The 21,224-nt window shown below is 55.6% G+C and overlaps 1 protein-coding gene across 1 annotated transcript in view; it reads left to right on the forward strand.

Moving 5' to 3' along the window:
- Prkag2 (protein kinase AMP-activated non-catalytic subunit gamma 2) overlaps nucleotides 1-21,224 on the forward strand; it is a 261,597-nt gene that overhangs the window by 63,436 nt on the left and 176,937 nt on the right. Inside the window, exons 2-3 of the mRNA XM_048786686.1 lie at nucleotides 7,912-7,983; nucleotides 13,915-14,194. Coding sequence (XP_048642643.1) covers nucleotides 7,912-7,983; nucleotides 13,915-14,194 — 352 coding nt within the window. The remainder of the gene's footprint in view (nucleotides 1-7,911; nucleotides 7,984-13,914; nucleotides 14,195-21,224) is intronic.

Raw genomic sequence — 21,224 nt, forward strand, 5'->3', positions numbered from 1 at the left:
GTTGAGCTCAGTGGCAGGAGAAGCCACTGAGGGCACCGGCCTGACGAGGACCTGTGGACACCAGCGGGTGGGGGCCATCCTTAAAGCCCACCGTGTGGGGGGGGTGGCCACAGGAGTGAGAATGGTGATATTGTTGTTATTTTTCTTCTTTTTTATGTCAGGAAGTCTCTCAGACAGCAGTCAGAAACCATGATGTCCTCTGTGGAAAACAAGCTCCCCTGGAATGTCCCTGAGAGTTAAGTTTAGGCCCTCTCTAATTTGGCCACTGTCCCTCCCCTCTTGCCCAGTCCCAGTGATTCAGTGTTTGTTCCTTATTTTTCTGAGAGTGGTTATATAATGTGGAGTTTCTCAAAGGCTCCAATTGACCGTAGCTCTGACCACCTCCTGCCTCCCACCAGTACCAAGAACTGCCCATTTGGTGGTTTTTGGAGGTTGCACAAGCCTGGCCCATCTGGAGACGCCTCCCACGTGCCTCCCACCCTGGGGCCTGCCATGGCCATCACCTCCAGAGGCGGGCTGAAGGCCACGATGTCAGCTTAGATTCAGATGCCATTAAAGCCATGGGAGCTGCCCGCCAACCATGTCCATGACCGTGGGGTAGGCAAGAGGACCAGAGAGGGGAGGTCCAGCCGGGAACCTGCGGAAGCCACACTCGGGCTTCTGAAATCCCGTGAGCATCTGCTAGGATCCTCCTGGGCATTTGCGTTGACAGTCCCGGTGCTTAGGCTTGAGGACCTTAGACCTCAGTTGAGAGGCTGGAAGCATTGGGATTCGAGAAGCCAGTCAAGACCCGCAGTGCAGGCCGCCGCGACTCCTCCTCCGTGAGGCTCACCAAGGGCAGCACCTCCGCTCTCCGCCGCGGAGACGCGCCGGCGGCTTGGAGAGTGGTGCAGACTGTTGGCTAGTTGGGGATAGGAGATGTTATTTCTACGACTAAGCTAGGGAGGTGAGAAATGCGTTTGGGTCTGAGCAGGACTCCTTTAAAATGCTCCCGACCCCTCCTGCTATTCAGCTCAACAGGTAAAAACAGAGGCTGTGTGAGCCAAGAGCCACCTTCAGAAATTAGCCAGTTAAACCCTGTCATTTGACAGGTGGAAAACCAAAGTTCAGACATGCTCGAGATCCCCAAGAGCAAACAGCGGAGCAGGGTCTGGCCTTGGTCTTCACTGTCTTTGCGAATGGCCAAAGGCAGTGTCCTCAGGCGCCCAGGGGCCACCAGGGGCTCTCGGCACGTGCCTGGAGGGATCCTGACCCCAGCTCAAGCCCAGGGTGGCTCCAGGTGGCAGTCTGTTCTTGGGTCTGCTCAGCGGGATGGAGAGCGAAGGTCATCCTGAATGTGTTTCTTCCTCCATGGGAATCAAGCAGGAATGTTGTACCACAACCCTGACATGGAAAACCCCACGTTTGCCGAGGCGGGGGCCGTGGTCCCTGAGGCTGGCCGCTGTTGTGTTTGTCTGGCATTTGTGTCCCTTCAGGGGCTCCCAGCTGCAACAACAGCAGAGCCCTGTAAGAGAACGTCGGAGACAGATCAGCCTGTGTCTGCTGAGTGCACGCTGAACTAGCCCCGTCGCCTGGGTGCAGCCTGGGTGCCGGGGACCTGGTCCTTCACGGAAACTGGACACTGATTGTGAATGTGACCAGTCCATTTTCTCATGGGAAAATCTGGGGATACGTGTGGGTTAGGGGAAGCTGCCTTGAAGACTCCTGATGAGGCAGAACGGTGCTCACTGTGAAGCCACGCTCTGCACTGCGGGGTGGGATGTCTGCTGGTCTTCTCTTCAGAGCGACATCGGCGTCAGTTACTTTTAGTTACAAAGAAGCACTTAAAGGGAGAGGACCACAGCTGCCTTGGAAATGAATCTCTGAGCTGCGAATCCTTCCTTCCATCTTCCCCTGAGGTCCCGCTGTGCCTAAGACACTCGTTTTGCATGAAAGAGCTCCCGGACCTGCACAGCCTCTGACCCCAAGTTGTTATTCTGTCCCTGGAACTGAGCCACCCCGGGGGAGGTGGAGGACTCTTACCAAGAGCTGTGGTCCAAGAGTGTGGCTGGACCTGAGTGATGGGACCTGCCTGCTGCTGTCTGGTTGCCAGGCGTTGGGCAAATGGCTTATAGCACCCCTCAGTATCTTCCTCTACAGACGGGGATGGTGTCACTTTCCACCCATGTGGGTTTCCATAAAAACCAAAGGAGGCCACCACTGTGAGATTTATGAAAGACACTAATACAGATTCATGATGGTTCTGCTGTTAAGGCCTGTTTATATGGTGGACTTTGGGCCTTTCCTGGATATCTAAAGATAGGTGAGTGTGGGGGGAATTCAATGAGCTGATATTAAGGTTAGCTTATTTCTTAGGAATTTCCTCTAAATCTGGGGCTGTTCTCTTTTGTCCAAATGTGTTCCTGACAGGTGACGTTTGAGTCCAAATCTTGAAAGTTAACTTTCACCAAAGACCCTGATGATCATCTTAGAACATGTGGTCAAAGTCTACACTGCGTGCAAGGTGTAGACAGGTGAAGAACAGCAGGGTGCGAAGGCTCTGTCTGGCTGACATCATGTCTTCTGCCTCTGGAGGCCTTGACACAGCCCTGGGGAGCAGTGCCCTCCCAGTTCCTGAGGGCCCAGGGCAGGCGAGGGAGCGGAGGATTCAGGAACTGTGTGAACAGGGCAGCCCCGGGAGCTGGGCCTTCCAGAACACAGACTGGCAGAGAGGCCAGGGCCCGCTCATTCCACGGGCTAGTGGGCTTGCTGCCCCCTTGTGCAGGGAGAGCACGTCCCACACCAGCCTCTGAGGTGTGCGTGCGTCTTGGTGAGCACTGGGAGACGAGCGGGGGCGCGTCCAGCAAAGTTGGTCACTGCCTGTCAGGAGACTCCTGCCAGGCCGCTTGACCGAGCAGGCTGGCGCAGAGCCCAGGAGCAGGCCCCCACAGTGGCCACTCCATCTGAGGCTTTCATAAGTTTGTTCTGGTCAGCAATGGCTGTGTGGCACCTGTGGCAGCTCCCACAGGTGCCCGAGGTGAGGGCTTCCTGGGCTCGGCTCTTTCCAGGTCATCTTGCCATGAGTCATTGACCCCTGGCCCCGGTGGCTGGAACATCGTGCCTCTTGGGGTCATTGTCCATTTGGGTGAGGAACAGGTATTCGTAGAAAGTCTTGAGCCTTTGAATGCCACCACTGAGCAAATGGGAGGGATGGTAGTGACTGAACCCAGAGAGGAATGTGCTCATCGAGCCCCAGATTAGAGACCGAGCGGCTCCCCCTCACCACCCAGCCAGCTGCAGCTGCTCGGCCGGATGCTTGCCTGGCCCAGAAGCACACTCTGCAGCACCCTACAGGCACCTGGGGTCAGGGGGCTCGGTCCAGGGGTCCATTTGAACGCAACTCGGTGGTTCAAATGCAGCAGGCCAGGCTCAGTGCCCCGCAGTGACTAGCTCTCCCCTTCCCCCCACTGGAGTGGACGCCCTGCTGGAGTGGAGGCTCCTGGAGAGAAACACTAAAACTGAGTGTTTTAGTCGCTTTCTGTCTGCTGTGACTTAAAGACCCAACAAGCACAACTGTAGATGAGGAAAGGTTTATTTGTGGGCTCAGGATTTCAGAGGTCTTAGTCTACAGAAGGCCGGCTCCATTCCCCAGGGTTCCAGGTGAGGCTGAACCTCATGGTGGGAGAGGGTGACAAAGGGAAGCAGCTCACATCAGAGCTATCAGGGAACAGAGAGACTGCATTCCTCAGATGCAAATATATATACCCAAAGCCATGCTCTAATTCCACCACAGCCCACCACTTCAGTTACCTGTCAGGGGATGAATTCACTGATTGGGTTAAGACTCACAACCCAATCATTTTTCCTTCTGGCACTGTCTCCCACATGAGCTTTTGGGGGACACCTCACATCTAAACCATAACACTGATAGGTGCTGATCCTCAAGGCTGGGTGCCCTGCAACAGGGCAAGCCCAAGGCACTGGGACCCAGATGGGAGAGGAATGAGTTCTGCCTGAGGGTGGGTCTAGTCAGAGACGATATGTGAATTGGACTTTGGCACATAGGAGTGCGCTCTGGACCAGAATTTGGGGGTGAGGGTGGGGCAGGAGGAGCAGGAGCCAAGCCCAGAGGAGGGACAGGGCTGGAGTGTTCGGAGAGCAGCAGTGGCAGGGCCATTCACCCAATTGCTATGTGCCAGGCTCCTGCTAGGGCGGAGCATGAGATGGGATTGTCCCTGAGCAGCTGGAGCGGAGTGGGCAGGAGTGGATGGTCCCTGGGGAGAGCCCTTAGATGAGGAGTTGAGATGGTTTCCCAGCAAAAAATGCCCATGGACACACCACCACGTTTGGAAACTCACAAACATTCTGCCTGGGCTGTTGTGCAAGGAGGACTCAGGTGCAGAGCACTTTGGAAGTAAGCCTGTGGAGGTCAGAAAATCTGTGGTGCCTGGATTGGAGCCTTTAGGGCACCTGCCCATGGCTGACCCAGAGAATCCCCGTGGGAACCTGGTGACTGTCCACCAGACAGAGCCTGGATGAATGCCGTTGATGAGCTAGAAACTAACCAACTTCACTTCTACAGGAGGACCCAAGCTCCCCAGCTGATCCCAACATGCAGTCATGGCTGAGAGCCACCAAATTAAGGTCACCAGAAGTGCTGAGCATGGAAGCTGGGCCAGCTCACCAGTGTGTGCTCGTCTGCCAGGTCTGGAGGCCATGCCAGCTCTGCAGCAGAGTCCCTGGGCCTTAGGGTGAGGCTGTCTCACCTTTTCAGATATTACTTTTTAAGCAGAGACTTGGAGGATGAACTGAAACAGGTTTAGGAAGCAACTAGTTGACCCAAGAGAGAACTGGGTGAGAGAGAGAGAGCAGGCCCGGACCCCAAGGACAGAGAAAGTACACAGAAAAGTACAAAATGTCACTGAAAAAAATGAAAGAAGACACAAATAAATGGAAATGCATCCCATGTTCATGGATTGGAAGCCTGTCATTAAGAGGTCAGTAGTACCGAAAGCAATCTATAAAATTGGTGCAATCCACATCAAAATCCCAGTGATTTTTTTTTTGTTGTTGTTGTAAAAATAGAAAAATCCACCGTTAAATTCATAGAATATCTCAAGGGACCCCAAATAGCCAAAACAATCTTGAAAAACAGGAAAGGAACAAGACTGGAGATCTCACACATCCTGATTTCAAACTTATCATAATGTTACAGTAACAAAAAATAGCATGGTACTGGCATAAAAATAGACAGATAGACCAATGGAATGGAACAGAGTTCAGAAATAAATGCTGATATTTTATGGTCAAATGATTTTGGGGAATGGTGCTATCCATGTGCAGAAGAAGGAAGCTACATCCTGTGTTACACCATATACAAAAATGAACCCCAAATGGATCAAAGCCCTAAATGTCATTTAGGAAAAAGATATGGGTGGGGGCTGAAGATGTGGCTCTGTGGAAGAACCCTTGCCTGACATGCATGAGGCCATGCGTTCAATATCCAGCGAAAGAAAGAAAGAGAGAGAGAGAGAGAGACAGAGAGAGAGAGAAAGAAAGAAAGAAAGAAAGGGGGCTGGGGATACAGCTCAGTTGGTAGAGTGCTTGCCTTGCATGCACAAGGCCCTGCGTTTTCAATCCCTAGCACCACCCCCACCCCACCCCCCAAAAAAAAGAAAAAGAAAAATACACAGGGGAAATGTCGCATGACATTAGATTTGGCACTAATTTCATGGGTGCAACAACATAAGCACAGGCAACAGAAGAAATAACAGATAAATACATCAAAGTAAAAACTTCTCTGCGTCAAAAGACTGCAGAATGAAAAGGCCACCTGTAGAATAAGAAAATATAGGCAGATCACTTATCTGATAAATGGTTAAGGTTCAGAATATATAGAGAACTCCTACAAATCAACAACCAATAGTCCTATTTTTAAAATGGGTGTTTCTTCAAAGATTATAGAAAGCCAATAAACCATGTGGAGATGTGTACATATCACAAGATACCACCTCACTCCTTAGGACGGCTACCATAAGAAACAACAGAAGGCGGCTGGGGTGTGGCTCAGCGGCAGAGCGCTCGCCTAGCACGCGCGAGGTCCTGGGTTTGATCTTCAGCACCTCATAAAAATAAATAAAATAAAGGTATTGTGTCCAACTACAACTAAAAAATAAATATTAAAAAAAAAAAAAGAAACAACCGAAGGTCAGTCCTGGTTCGAATGTGGAGAAGGTGAAAGCCTGGTGCACTGGGGTGGCAAGGGAAAATGGCGCAGCTGCTCTAGAGAACCCAAAATATCTTGAACAGAGGTACCCAGTGCCCGGTAGTTCTACTCTGCGTTACCCAAAAGGACTGGTCCTGAAGAGCTTGCTAGGGCCACCTACCAGGGACAGCTTCCAGGATGGAACTCATTTTCTCACAACCTGGAGGCTGAGGCCTGAGCTCACGATGTGGACAGGGTTGGTTCCTCCCAAGGGCTCTCTCCTCGGCTAATACATGCCATCTCCTCCCTGTGTCATCACACAGTGGCCCCTCTGGGCATGCCTGTCTCCTCATCTCTTCTTACAGGGACACCAGTCCTGTTGGATTAGGGCCCACCCTGATGACCTCATTTTAACTCAGATCCTACCTCCAAATGCATTCACATTCTGAGGTCCTAGAGGTTAGGATTTCAACCTAGGCACTTTGGGTGGTGGAGGGGGACACGGTTCAGCCCATAACATTCAAGTTCACAGCAGCATGATTCACAGTAGCCAAAAGGTCGAAGCAGCCCAAGTGGCCCTGACTGATGACTAATAAACTGAATGTGGCCTATAAGTGCAAAGGAAGAGCAATCGGCCTAAGTGGAGGGCATTTCTGACACGTGCTCCAACACGGATGGACCTCGAAGCATCACGCTACGGCAGTCACAGGAGGACAGTCCTGTACGATTCACTCACATGAAGGACCTGGAATAGTCACAGACATAGAGACAAACCGTGGACCGGTGGTTGCCAGGAGCCGGGGGAGGGAGGAACAGAGTGTTTCATGGGTATGGAGCTTCCGTTTGGGAAGGTGGAAAGTTCTAGAAATGGATATGGTGGTGGGTGCACAGCAGTGTGAGTGGGTGTGCCACTCCATGGCACACTTGACAACAGTGAGATGAGGGTGGGGTGTGGCTCCGTGTACAGCACTAGCCCTGGGCTGGATCCCCAGCACCAAAAAACCCCGAAAAGCTTGATGATAAATTTTCTTGTGTGTATTTCACAATTAAATATTTTTAAATAGGTACAAAAGAAAGAATAAAGATGCAGTGTCCCCTGGACTTGAGGATGGCCGGTGGGGTTCTGCTTGGTGGGATGTGTTCTCCAAGACCAGATGCAGGACCAGGGCCAGGGCCAAACAATGCCTGCATTTTAGAAAGTGCACGTTGGTGATGCCCTGCCTGCACCTGTCTGTCCCAGAGCCCACCCCACTCACCCTGGCCACCACATCATCAGCTTTTACTGGCTCCAAGGCCCCCTCCCCAGCCCCGTCATCTTCCAGCCCCCTGGACACTTCACGGAGCCTCGTGTTCTGGGTCTGAGGTTAAGGCCTGTCCATCAGCCACAGCCCAAGCCACCCCTGGAGGGGACTTTCGTGCCCCACTCCTTCTGCCTTCCTGCCTTGCCTCTCAGCCTTTCTGTCCCTTCAGTCCCTGGTCTCTTCCTTCCCCTTCCCTGGGGTGCTGGCAGGCAGTGGCTGCTCCTGGACACCTGGCCTGACGTTCTGGGAGGGATGTGGGCAGCGGCGGCACATTTGGGAGGCAGCTAGCCTTCTTCACCTCCTCCCTCTACCCGTGACCGTCCCCGTCCCTCCTTTGCTGCTGGCCCTCAGGAGGAGGACTCCTGGAGGTGGCACCTGGGTGGAGCTGCTCCGCTCTTGTTGACCTTGCACCTCTTTCCCTCCCAGGACCTGAGCTCCTTTGCCATGCCGCTCCTGGATGGAGACCTGGAGAGTTCCGAAAAGCATTCGTCCCGGAAGGTAAGGCCTCCTGTCCTGTCCCAGGGCTGCTCACCGCACACCTGGCAGTGCCCCTGACAGGCGCTGGATTTCCCTCCCTCTTCTCCCTGCTCTGCACTGATGCAGCCACAGTCTCCCCACCAGAGGAGAAAGGGGAAGACCAGCAGCCAGCCAAGTGCTGGGTACAAGTAACGAGGCGGAGGTCCGAAGCCTCCGGACGGTCAGGATGCCGTGTCCCAGGGCTCTCCTCCCCTCTGTCTCCTTCCACATTCGTCTTTAGCTCATCGCTGTGCCCTTCCCTCTGCTGATTCTCTCCCGTTAGGAAGCCAGTCTCCCAGGCTGCTGGCTGTCAGGGTCAGGCGGCTGAGGGGTGCCCAGCCAGGGTGGGGTGGCCCTGGCAGGGAGGGGCGTCAAGGCAGCCTGCCCGGCTTCTCCTGCAGTCAGAAAGGGAAGGTGGGCCGAGGGCTGTGCAGGGCACCCTCCTGCCACCCTCAGACCCCTGTGGCAGGTAGCTGCAGGGGGCTGGCGAGGGGCCTCTGCACTGTCTGGGCGTGGCTGCTGTGCCTGCCAGCCTGGGAGCAGGGTAGGAGTTCCAGTACTGGAAAAAGCCGATCTATTCTCTAAGCATTTTGCATTACATACAATTGAATCAACAAATCGGTTCAGGCCTGTGGGACTAATTGGCGTCAGCTTGGCCGCCCTGCCCAGCCCGGCCCTGCCCTGATAGAGCCAGCAGACTTATAGCAGTTATTGTGGCCTCGCCAAAAAAGACTGTCGGAACGGCCTCAGGCCTGGCCAGGGAAGGGACTGGGCCAGCAGGGAGGGAGCCCCAGTGGCAGGAAGGAGCCACCAAGCTCAGGGCTCCCTTCCCTTCCATGAAAACCCACTAGGGAGGGGACTGCAGCTGAAGGGCCCCAAGGGTTGGGTGTCCCTCAGGCCACCAGGCCCCTTTTGGTGACTCTCGAGGTCCAGAGTGAAGTCCTTGTCAGGGTTGAATCGCAGCTGAGCAGGGAAGGCCCTGGAAGGGGCTCCTCCCTCCCCGTGATCTTTCCTGGGAACCTTGCCGGACACCAGTGATGACGTTAGGTGGATCCAGGACAAGGGCCTGACCACTGTCGTCCGGGCTGGCGAGGAGACGGCGCAGGTAGTGTAGGTCCGACACGCTGAGGCCGGAACCTAGAAGCTGCACGACAGGGAGAGCATTCCGTCTCTCTCAGAGCATCTCAGCCTCCTGTTACAGTGTGGGGACAGGGCCTCAGAGGGACAGTGTCTGTGCTGACACCAACTGGAGAAGAGGGAGGAAAGCTAGGGCTGTTGCCTTTACTGCCAGGACATTGGCTTCCTCACTCCCAGCCCACCTCAGCCCCGTCCCCAGAGGGCAACGGTCCTTCCTCCTGACCCTGGAAGGTCTGCAGGGCCACTCTGATCCGACTCCAGCACCTGGTGTTCACATGACCCGCGAGGCCAGCCTTCCTGGAGCCAGAGGCAGGAGGCTGCCTGCCTAGAGGAATTTCCAAACTGCCTGGGGAGTGCTTGCCTCTTCCCCTGCCTCATTCTGTCCCCTCATGTGGGTGGCCCAGTTCAAAATGAAAATATCCCTGAGAAGGAGACCCCCATCAGTCTCCACTGAAGGGTGGTCCTCCGTGTCTATGTAGTGGTGGGGAGCCCAGAGCAGATGGGGGCGTGCGTCTGTGTGCCCACAGCAGGGAGAAGCTAAGGAGAGGTACGCCGTGATCCCTGAGGAGGGGAAAGCTGGGGACAAGAGGAGGACAAAAGTGATGAAGGCTGTGACATCTGCCCCAGGAACCTCATTAGGTGTCTGGTACGCCCCAATCACTTCCATGAACACAAGGAGGGCTGAGTGTGAGCTTAATGTCAAAGATATGATCACATTCCTTAAATTTTACTTAGATTAACTTAAATCCAACTCTGCATCACCATCCCATCAGGCTGATGGAAATGTTAATCTCCATTATTCCTGGAACTTCCTTCCTAGGCTTGTGCAAAGGTCCTGGGGATCCTTGGAGCACACACACACGTATGTAGAGATGAGGAAACTGGACTTCAAGATGGAGCCAGGCCAGAGTCCAGGTTGCCTGTGGTTACACTGTATCTAGATTCCTGAACCTCAGGCTGGTCCGACAGGGCCTCTCAGGGAGGTGTCCTAAGTTGGACAGTCCCACTTCTTGCTCTTTTCAGCTGGTCTCGGCATCTTTGTGCTCATAGCCTAGACCCCAGCCTCTTGGGGAACCCTTCCCTCTGGCAGTGGTGACTGGAAAGGCCAAGTATCCGTTTGGCAGCCCCCACATGGATGGGTACCCTGGCTTTGCTGCCTGAGGCTGCAGCTGCACCTCCGGGCCCCAGTCATTGCCACGGCCATCATTGGTCAACCAGCCTGGCTTGGCTCCAGGTCATCCCCCCACACATACACAGATGACCACGGGTCCTCCGCTGTCTGTGCCTTGATCCGGGGACCATGGCTGGCTCCTCTGTTCACCACTCTAGCAACCTAACCTCCCAGGGCCAGCTGGGGTGGTGGCCATGCTCACCTTGTGCTGTGAGGACGGAATGGTCATGAGGTCAGACACAGATTGTGCCTGGCCCAGGTTGGGGTGCAAGTGTGGTCAGTGCACCCTGCGCTCGGCAGACCCAGGAAGGGGTGTGTGCACGCAGCCTGTACCCGACTCGCAGGGAGCTGCTCACTGGGCACTTTTACCCACTGCTGGCTGTTGGATCCCCTCTCTGCTCCTCCTCCTGAGAAGGCCAGCCTGACTCTGGGCCCACATAGGACCTAGGACTCAGGGCGCAGCTGCCCCGGGGGCCTGGCCTCTGTGTGCCTCAGCATGGCGGGCTCCGACTCCCCCAACTTGAGACCTACTTCCCCTCCCTGCACCGTTCCCCTGCCATTCCCTCCATCCCGTCTGATCAGTCCCTCCTGGATGGTCCTGAAGCTGGCCCTTGCTGGGCCCCTCCTTGGTCCACTCCCTCAGGCTCGCACCTACCACTTCCTCTTCCCCGGAGTGGAAGGGAGGCAGCACTAAGAGCCTCAGGGGGACTGGCCTGCACCCCAGCTTCCTCCCTGCGACTGCATGACAAATGGCGCAGGCTGTGAAGCTCTGCTCTGCCAGGCAGAGGCCTGAGCTTCCCCTCTCCGTTAGCACCTGCAGAGCCAGACACACATGGGAGTCTCACCCCACTGTGAGACTTATCAGGTACCGCTGTGTTGTGGCTACACCAGTGGCAAGGGCCAAGGCCATCCTGGTGGCTTCTGCAGGCATGTCTGCTGCACCTGACCACCCCTGCCAGAGGCAGAAGGCCTCCATCCCCCAAACCTCTGGTTCTCACACTGGTGAGGGTGCGGCTCTGTTTGCTGGTCCCTGCAGGAGAGGCTGGTGAGGACCTGGCCTCCACTGCGATTGGCCATTTGTAGACCAGTGTGGAAGGTCTGCTTTCTGGGTTTCCCTTTTGAGGACTGAGTTCCTGGCTCTGTGGCCTGGAATTCTGAATCCAGGATGGAGTCCCACTCAGTGGGACCTCAGGGTCCCTCTTGCCCATCACATGAGGTTCAAGCTGACTTTCAGTGCACCAGGGGGACTGTGTATATGACCCTCTGTCTCAGAGCCCCCGCTCCATCCCCTGGTCCTCCTGGCTCCACCTCAGTCTTGCCCAGCACCTGTCCAAAGCCACCCAACCCCAGGGTCTCCTCTGACCAGGTCTCTATGTAGGTGGGCTGCTCCCCTGGACAGCCTTCATCTGCTTCGTGTTTATGGGTCTTGTCCACCCCCCTCCATTTTCTCCTTGGGAGACCCCACTTCCCGGTCCATCTTTGTCCCCACCCCCCCCAGGGCTGGGTGCTGGCATTTGCTCAGTGCCCCCACCTTCCTGGCAGAGTCCCTGGACATTGCAGGACAGAGGTGAGCAGGATGAAGTCAGTGAGCTGGCTTTCAGGGGTCCCAGGCTGGACTCTCCCTTGGCCCTGCCACGTGACCTGGACTTCGCTTCCATCCCACGCCTGTGTCCCAGCGGCTTCTACAGCATTTGCTTGGCGAGGCGTGTGGTGTGAGGGTAAGGCTGCAGGCCCCTAGGTCAGACCCTCCCCTTGCCAGTTTTGTGACCCCCCCCACTCCCAGCCAGCACCTTTTCTGGCATGGGGCTCAGTGGCACCCAGTGATGGCAAGAGGGACCTAGCAGGGCCTCAGAGTGGTCAACCCAACAGCATCACTGCCTGGCTGGGGACACCCTCAGGGCATCTTTCCTAACCCAGTCCTTCCTCCTCTTCCAGCCTCCAAATCCCTCCCCATCTGAGAGTCCACACCAGGCCCACTAGTACCAAATGCACAGCGTTGCTGCACAGGTACCTCAGGTGTGCCACTGTGCCAGGGGCCTCACTTGGTCCACACCCCACTGTCTTGGCACCCTGTGAAAGCAGGCCTGGCATCCCTGTTGTACACAGGAGGCACAGACTGAGCGAGCTCAGAGCCCTTGTCCGTGTGTCTATCCTGCTAAAACTGAGCCAGGACTCAAACGCACATCTCCACCCCATCCTTAGTGGTCAGAGCATCTTGCTATAGGGTCGTCCTTGGTCCCCTGTATGTGTGTCCCCACTGCGGACAAGGATCCTCCACCCCCGCTTCCTGCTCTATGCTCATAAGCCCACCCACCACTTGAAGAACCTCTCATTTTTAAAATTTATTCTCAGTAGGTGGGAAAGTGGCTAAGCTGGATGCTCTATGGACAGATAAACAACTAATTTTCATATTGAATAGTCCAAAAAAAACTTGCACTTATGATGAGACTGGCTTGGGTTATATGGTCCTTCTTCAGGGTTCAATGGAGAATCCCGGGAGGCTGGACCCTCTGGGGGATTGGTGGCCACAAGCTGTATTTTGGGAGCACCCTCTAGTGGTGGGAGAACTTCCCGGGGCCCTGGTCAGCTGGGACCAGGGTCCAGCTCTGAGCCTGAGCTCAGACCCTCCTCACAGCACGGCTCTGGTGTCCAGAGCGCAGCATGCCCAGGGTCTCATTCTTGCCCCAACGAGCCTGGGACGGTTACTGTTCTTTCTCGTTGCTGAACTGGGGAGTGCTGGGGGTGCTGTGGTCTGCAGGACGGCAGGAGATTAGCATGATCCTATGATAACTGCCAGCGAGTGCTGCGCGAGTCCCCCGGGAGGCCCAGCTGGCAGCCTGCGGTCCCACGGACTGACCTTGTTCCACAGAGGAGGGAACCGAGGCAGCCGGGCTAAGGAGCAGGGCACAGGAAGGGGCGGGGCTGGGGTCTGACCCAGGCACCGGGACTGCAGGGCGCGAGCTCCTGTCCCACCAGCAGGATCCCTGAAGGGTTCTCAGAGGCTGCGAGCTGTGGGTCTCGCTTAGACTCGGTGGTCCCGGAGTCGGATCATTTTTCAAAACACAGTGACAATTTTAAGGCAACAGTGAAGCAAGGCTCTGAAGCTGGGGCCTAGCCAGCTTCCTTCCTGACCTGTCAGCGCCCACAGTCAGGCAGATGCTACGGCAGGTTGCAGGCGAGAAGCTCCACGGCTCCCAGCACCAGGGTCCCCAGCTGCAGCCCAGGCCCGCTCTGTCCTGTGTGACGGGGCTTGGTGCTTCCTCCCCTGAGGATTCCTGGGCAGTCTGGCCCTGAGGAGGACAAACGGGCCCTCGACTGCAGAGGCCAGTGGCAGACCTGCAGATGGTCCGGGAGGAGCCACATCCCTGGGTGCCCTCTCCACTGCCCTCAGCCTCCAGGGGACTGCCAGGATAGGGTGCTGCCCAGCCTGGGTGGGCCGTCCCCAGTCGGGTGCTGACCTCCACACAGTCAGTCGGTGGCCACCTCCGGAGAAGGGCTTAGGACCTTTTCTCGGGCAGCTCAGTAAGAAGAGACGACACTGACAGGCCTGGCACAGGGCAGGGTGCCTGGAGCCCTGGTGACGTCCTCCGTTTGTCCTTCTGCAGGTGGACAGCCCCTTCAGCTCGGGCAGCCCCTCCAGAGGGCTCTTCTCCAGAGGACCCCAGCCCCGGCCCTCCAGCCCTGTGTCGGCTCCCGTGAGACCCAAGACCAGCCCCGGCTCTCCCAAGACCGTGTTCCCGTTCTCCTACCAGGAGTCCCCGCCCCGCTCTCCACGGCGCATGAGCTTCAGCGGCATCTTCCGCTCCTCGTCCAAAGAGTCTTCACCCAGCTCCAACCCGTCTACCTCGCCCGGGGGCATCAGGTTCTTCTCCCGCTCCAGAAAAAGTAAGACACTGATGCTTTGGTTTCAGGTGGGGGAGGGGCTGCCAGCAAGGTCCCCGACAACGGCCTCTCAGCCAAGTGTCACCAGAGCCCCGCGGTGTCTGTCAGTGACGGTGCTGAGTGCACGCAGGCGTGTCTGCCCCCCAGCTAATCTTTCTTCAGAACATCTGTTTCCACCTGTCCTTTTCTGCCCACTCTCACCTTCCAACATGGCATGCTCTGCAGGTGAGCGGGAACTCGCCCAAGGCTCACAGTCTGACTTGTAGGGTCCCACGTTTGCCTTCAGCCTTCTCTGGATACTGCAGGGTAGCACTAAGTCTAGGCCCACACCCAGGGCCAGAAGCCCACTGATATGGCTCTCACCTGTATGGTTTGGTGCTGGGGGGCTTTGGACCGTTTCTGGTGGATCCTGACTTTCTCAGCTTGGTGCAGTGGGAGACAGGCATGGATTTGCTAGAGAAACTGGAAGGAAAAGTGTGTTGGACAGCGTCCCTTCGACTCAGGAGTATTTGTGAGCGGAAGGTAAAATGCTCTCATTTTAGCAGCCCGGGCTGGGCTGACCTTAGGTAGGATCATAATGCAGAAGATACAAGGTCAGCTGCCAGGCGGATGGAGCTTGTCTCCTCCATCCTGCGCCTGCCCCTCCCAGAGCCTAGGCTGACTTAGAACATCCGCACTGGGGAAGATGCTGAGTGAGAATGAGCTTGCCCTTGAGCGTCAGTGGTCTGGGTTCCTCCTCTGGGGTAGCAGGTGCACTGCAGGGACCTCAGGAGGGAGCAAGGCCAGGGTGGAGTCTCGGTGTTCCCAAGTTATAGGCAAGGGAAGAAGGGGTCCCTGCTCTCTTCTTCACTTTGTCTTGTGTGTGTGGCAGGAGGGGTACTGTTCCTCAGACCCCTAAAGCCACAGTGGCAGCTCTGCTCCTCTTCATGAACCCAGCTGTAACAGGTGTGCTGGGATTGAGGAGGTACAGGCGTGACCAGGAGGGGGCTCTTCAGACAGATGCAATCCGGGGGATTGGTTGGGAGCTCCAAGTCCAAAGCGCGGTAGGGAGAGAGTGTTCTAGCACTGTGTCATGATGCTCCAGGGAACGTTTCCAGCCTCCTGGACGGCATCCTGAAATCCTCACATGTAGTCGTCCCTGGGTGTCTGTGGGGGACTGGTTCCAGGACCACCTACAGAAACCGCAGTCTGAGGCTGCTCAGGTCCCTTTATAAAGTAAGGTCGTGCCTGCACACCTGTGCACATCCTCTTGTGTGCTCCGTGTCATCTCTAGATTACTTATAACCTCTAATACAACATAAATGCTGTGTAAATAGTTGCTGTGTTACTTAGGGAACAATGACGAGGGGTAAGTTTGTGCCTACTCAGTCCAGACAAGTAAAAATTATTTGGGGTCCCTGGTTGGTTGGATCATGGATGGAGCCTGCAGATGGCATTTCACCATGTGCCAGCTCTATGTGGAGGGGACAGCAGACCAGGTCCTTGGCAGGTGGCCTCCACACTGTTTTAGATACAACAGAAGCAGGTTGTCTTCTGTTACCTGTTCTGCTGCAACAAAGCATCACAAGTGGGGGTGGGGTTAGAGCAATTGAAATGTATTCTCTAGTGTTCCAGAGCCATGGGTTTGAAATGGAGGCGTGGGCAGGGCCACCCTCCCTCTGAAGGGACTAGGGCAGGGTGTGCGCCATGCCCCTCTGCCAGCTTGGGTGCTGCTGGTGATCCCTAGCACTCCTTGGCTTGGAGACGCACCACCCAGATCTCTGCTTCTACCACCCTGCGGTGCTCTCTCTGTCTCTCTCCTCTCCTTATAAGACTGTTCTGGCCACCTGCCCCAGTGTGAACCTCATCTAGTTAGGCACATCTGCGCAACCCTCGTATTAAGGTTCAGGAAGGACATGAGTTCTGCTGTCCAACCCAGTCCATAGATTATCTGGGAAAGGACAAGACCTACAATGCAAATCACCAGCAAGGGGTGTGGAGGGCGTGTGCTACGGATGGGCAGCCCACTAGGATGAGAGCCGTATCTAAGACAGAAGGGAGCGGGGTCTGGGAGAGCCTGCAAGTGGGCACCAGGGAGCAGGACGGACTAGGCCAGGTCTGACCCTGCACCCTCTCTAGCAGTGCGAGCTTCCTATAAGGCACTGGGCTTGGGGCCCCTGGGGAAGCAGATGGCAGAGCTGGGCAGGGTTAGTTAGCCCAGTGAATTACCATCTGACCACAGTGGGGGCAGAGGTTGTCTGTATCCAGGCGCAGCGCGCAGAGGTTCTGGGACCCCAGAAGTTCCTCCCAATGAAGGCCAGCAATTTAATGAATACCGGACTAGGATGTACTGTGAATTTGGAAGCCAGACATGATCAGGCCGAGGGTGCAGCAGCTACTTCATTGGACCAATCTTGGCCAAGTAGCCACGTGTCCCCACCTGAGGTTTAAGCAAAAGACACTGTGCCCAGGTCAAGCAGTTCCCAGCAGATCTGAGGGACCCTGTGGAGCCGCAGCAGCAGAACACCGGGAAGAGGGAGCCAGGCTCAGAGCTGGGCAGACTCGCCACGTGCCTGCGTGGGGTGCTGAGGCCACGGACTGAGCTCTGGGTCCATGCTGCACACTGGCAATGGCCCCTTCTTCCATGGGGGCCTGTGCTCCTAGGAAGACCTCCCTGGAGCCCCTCGCTGGCAGCCACAGGCAAGCAGGCATGTGGAGTAGCAGGGTGGGCCACCTGGTGCTCCCCCACACGAGGGAAGCCCCAGTTGCAGACTGAGGACAGGACGACCCCAGGCATGTCCAACACCCAAGGGGGCTGGGGACGAGGCTGGGCTCGAAGCAGTTGGTGGCCTCTGGTGCTTCTCAGCCATGCTCTGGAGGCCTTGCTGTGGGTGGGGTCCACAGTGCACCCCAGCTCATGCCCTCTGGGCGGGCTCTGGGAGTCCATGTGCCCTGTCGCCTTCCTTCCAGAACCTAGCTCTGCCGCTTCCCAGCCGAGGCCCCCGCACAGACCAGGCCAGCAACCCGGGCCTCTCCCCCCGAGGCCAAGCACGGTCAGGTGGGCAGCTGCCAGCAGCACCAGCCTGGGCTAGGAGCTGGGCCCCGTGCACCACACAGCCTCTCTGTGGGACCCATGGGGAGTCAGAGTCGACATAGGGTGGCATGTTGGGCATGGGAGATGGGCAGGACTTCGGCTTCCTGGGGGGCAGGAGTTCCTGCTGCCTCTTTCAGTTCAGAATTCTTAAAGGCCCTTCCATGTCCCCGCCTGGGCAGGGCCTGTCAAGGTTCTTTGCCATCTACCTGGATGGCCACAGGCTGGGCCCAGGAAGGCTGTGGAATGCTCTGAGCTGCTCAGAAGGGCAAGAAGCAATCAGGCCGAGAAGCCCCCTGGGATAGGTGGTCAGACCAGGGCAAGCCCAGCTCATCTCCTGGCCTTTCCCCCAAAACAAGGCATCCCCGCCCCAGCCCTAGTGCTGACGAGGCTCAGAGGTCAGGGCTGCGTCCAGGTGCAGCGTGTGGAACCAGCACCTCGGGCTTCCTCGCCTGGGAGGGCTGTCCTGCTCTCCTTCCGTCTGGTTTCCAGGTGTCTATGGTGTGAGGAGGGCTTGGGGGGCTTGTCTGCTGTTCCCAAGGCTTGAAAATCTATTCTTGGATCACAGCACCCAGATATGCCTCGCTTCCCGCGGCCCAGAATGGATTTCACAAAGCAGCCTGAGAGGGTTGCCATCGTAGGGATGGAGGGTCCATACCTGTGCCAGCCCCACGACAGCCCCCGTGTCCGTTGCAGGGATGTCATGAAGATGTTGTCCGTATCCATCCTCCTGGGAGGGTTTCCTGTCTGGTTCTGACACCAAGCATAGCTGTGCTGACCAACTGGTCTGTTTTTGTCTGGAGTGGACACTCAACACCAAACGGCCCCGTTTTCCCATCTGTGTTCCTGCAAGGAGGCTTTGACCCAAATTTGTAGGAAAGGCTCTTGGGGCTGCATCATGCCTGACTTCTGAACCTATTTCTGGTCCCCATCCTTTCAGTGTCACCTCCTCCTGCTTAAACAAGGCGAGCAACTTGCAGGGAGGACTGGGGTATTTAGAGAATCCCAAAAGGAACCCCTGGGCCTCAAGAGGTGGCGGCTGCAGGTGGCCGTGGGTCTGTGTCGAGCTTCCTCTGGTCTCCTCCCCTGGCCCCCAGGGGCTGAAGCCCTGTCCCCGTTAACCTTTGCTCTCCCTGGCAGAGAAGGGCAGGCCCCTTGTGCCTTGGTAAATCCATGTCCTGCCTGGAGGCAGATGGGGGAGGGCCGAGAGCCCTTGGTCTGCGGCTTCCTCGTCTCCAGCTCAGTGGCCCTGGGGTCCTGGGGAGGCACATTCTCATCCCCGGCTTTGTCCAACATAACCACACCCAGGGTCTGTCTCCTCCATGGCCACTGCCCACCTTCTTGTATACAGAACAGAGCAGCTGCGCCAGAGACCATGTGGCCGCAGAGTGAGACGCCTGTGTGACTGGCCTTGCTCTGCTACCTTAAGAATTTCTAAGAGGCTGTATGAGGTAGAAGTTTCCAGAACAGTGGATCTTTTTCTTCAAAGGTTTCACGGCTTGGTTCAGGGTGATCTTACCGAGGAGATGAGGAAAGGAAAGAACATGTGGGTACATCCATGAAGTGCAAATAATAAGATCAGTTTTTTAAAAAGCAAAACTAACTTGCACAATTAGCAAGGTAGGATCTATAGAATTTTCTGTTTTTAGACTTTGCTGCTGATAATAATTATGAATGAGAGCTCTGCATGTCCCAAGTGGGCTGTTTGTTATAATTCTTCCCATCTTCAGAGCAACCCCTTGAAGTGTATTGTCAAAATGTTTACCACAGTAGAAACTGAGGCACAGAGGGGTTAAGTTGTTGACCAGAGGCCACACAGCTCGAAATGGTAGAGACAGGATGTGAACTCAGATGGTCTAACTCCCAGATCAATTTTAACCCTGAGGCTGAGACTCTGCTTGAAGACACTTACGATATTTCAGCTTGTTCATTTATGTTGGTGTGAAAGCCATACACTTCAGTAGAAATCATACTTAGAATTTTGCATGTTGATCTTCCCTGGGCTGGTGATAGGTGTCCAGTCCTCTCATGCTGGACAGCGGCAGCAGACAGCCGCTCCGTCAGGAGGGAAATGAGCAGAGCTGCTGTGCGAGGGTGTGTGTCTGATAGATTGCTAAATGTGTTTTCAGCTTGTGATGTTTTCAATTTGCAAAGGACTTACTGCGGACGTGTCCCATGGTAAGTTGAGAGCATCTGTCTTTCTGGTCTCCGTGTCTGTCAAAGCATAAGCTCTCCAAGGGGAGGGGCTGGGTTTCCTCCAGGACTATTGTCTTAGTGCCCAGAACGTGTCACTAGAAGCACTCGAGGAATCTTTCCAGAGTAACCACCAGCGACTTAACCAGCCTTTCAGTGCTTTTAAAAATCTGAGCCAGTGGTTCTGAATACAAGACAATGGTACACAGATGAGATTTGTGTAGGTCATATAAACCTGACCGAACTCAGAAGAAATAAAAAATTGACTGTATCAAGAAAACTGCTTTTGTGCAGCCTCCCCCTCTGAACAAAACAGAACCCTAAAACACAAATGTGCAAAACCAGGAGTTTATAATATGCACTATAGTTACAGGAAAATATAAAGGTGGTAAACCAGGAGGAGGTGATGAATTGGTGCAGGACAATAACACTCCTGTATACAAAGATATTAACCAAGCACATCAGGACCTGGTAGGAAACAGGGACTTCTAGCAAAGTCCCCGAGTGTGTGCACCTCTATGAGGGACCTTGCTGCCCTTGTTCAGACGCAGACGACATGGACGTGAGCAGAAGAAGGTGGCCTCTGGCTCTGGAGCAGATGCAGGCAGAGGGCACCCCAGCTCCTCCCCTCGGGGAAGCCCTGGCTTCACCCCCACTGCACGGTGCCGAGTTTGGGGTGCTGGGGGTAGAAAACAGCAGACTTTGGAAAGACAAGAAACCCTTTGTTGGCACTAGGGATGTGAAGTTTCCTTTGAGAATACCCCAAACATAAAGAAGTAGTGATTTTAGCTTAAAGAAAAATGTAATAACCTCTGCAGAATGAAGTGAAGGTCGCGCACGGTGTGAGTTGCTTTCTCTTCTTACTGACTGGGCGTAGCCTCATAGAAATCAGACAGATCTTAAGAGTCTGAGATGAGGAACAAAGGACAGCCGGTCATCTTTGTAAAACAAACTGTACGTTCTGGACAGGTGATGGGCTTGTGCCTGGGCTTAATTTGCACAGAAGGGAACGCTGGGGTTGGGGCCTAGGAAACTGCTTGAATCTTCAGTTGTGGAGCCTGTGATCACAGTGGCCCACACAAGACCTCCCCCATTGCCAGAGCCCCTGTGGCTCCCAGCTTTGCAGTGCTTCCTGCTGAGGGAAGGGTCTTCAGTGGCGGGCCCAGGAGAAAACCCCTTCCAGGCTGGCAGACACCCTCCTCAGTTCCAGGTAGAGGTCTTGAAACCTGAGCCAGGGCCTCCTGGAGACTGGCCGATGTGTCTCCTGCACACACACCGTTCACCGGTTGAGCTACAAGACACCCCCCTGGAGCTCAGAGCCTCACTCCTGATCCGTGGCCAACAGAGGGGATGAACTTGGCCTCCACGGTCACCTGCAGAGCTTGTGCGTGCTCTGGAGCCAGCAGGTGTGGGGCTTGCCCAGCGCCTGGCTGTCCTGGCAGGTTCCAAGGCTGGACATCCTTGCCAGACGCACCAACAGTCTTCTTGGTCCACACACGAGGTTCCCTGGGTTGTGTACAAGCACCACAGCCTTGAACCTGACGCTGGTACTCTGGAGCACGCCCTTAAGGCAGTAGGGGAGGAGCTGCCAGGCCTTCGCCTGGCTCTGGTGGACGAGCAGGGCGTCTGTCACCAGGTGGCCTTCTCCGCTGTGCACAAACTGCTTCTCTCTTCTCAAAAGCACAGCAGTCACTTGAGAGTGAGGGCCCAGCTGACTCTAAGATGGCTTCTCCCTACTTCCAAATAATGTTGCAGAAGGGGATGTGGGTT

Source organism: Marmota marmota, unplaced genomic scaffold, assembly GCF_001458135.2.
Source record: "Marmota marmota marmota unplaced genomic scaffold, marMar, whole genome shotgun sequence".
In the NCBI taxonomy this organism is placed as follows: Eukaryota; Metazoa; Chordata; class Mammalia; order Rodentia; family Sciuridae; genus Marmota; species Marmota marmota.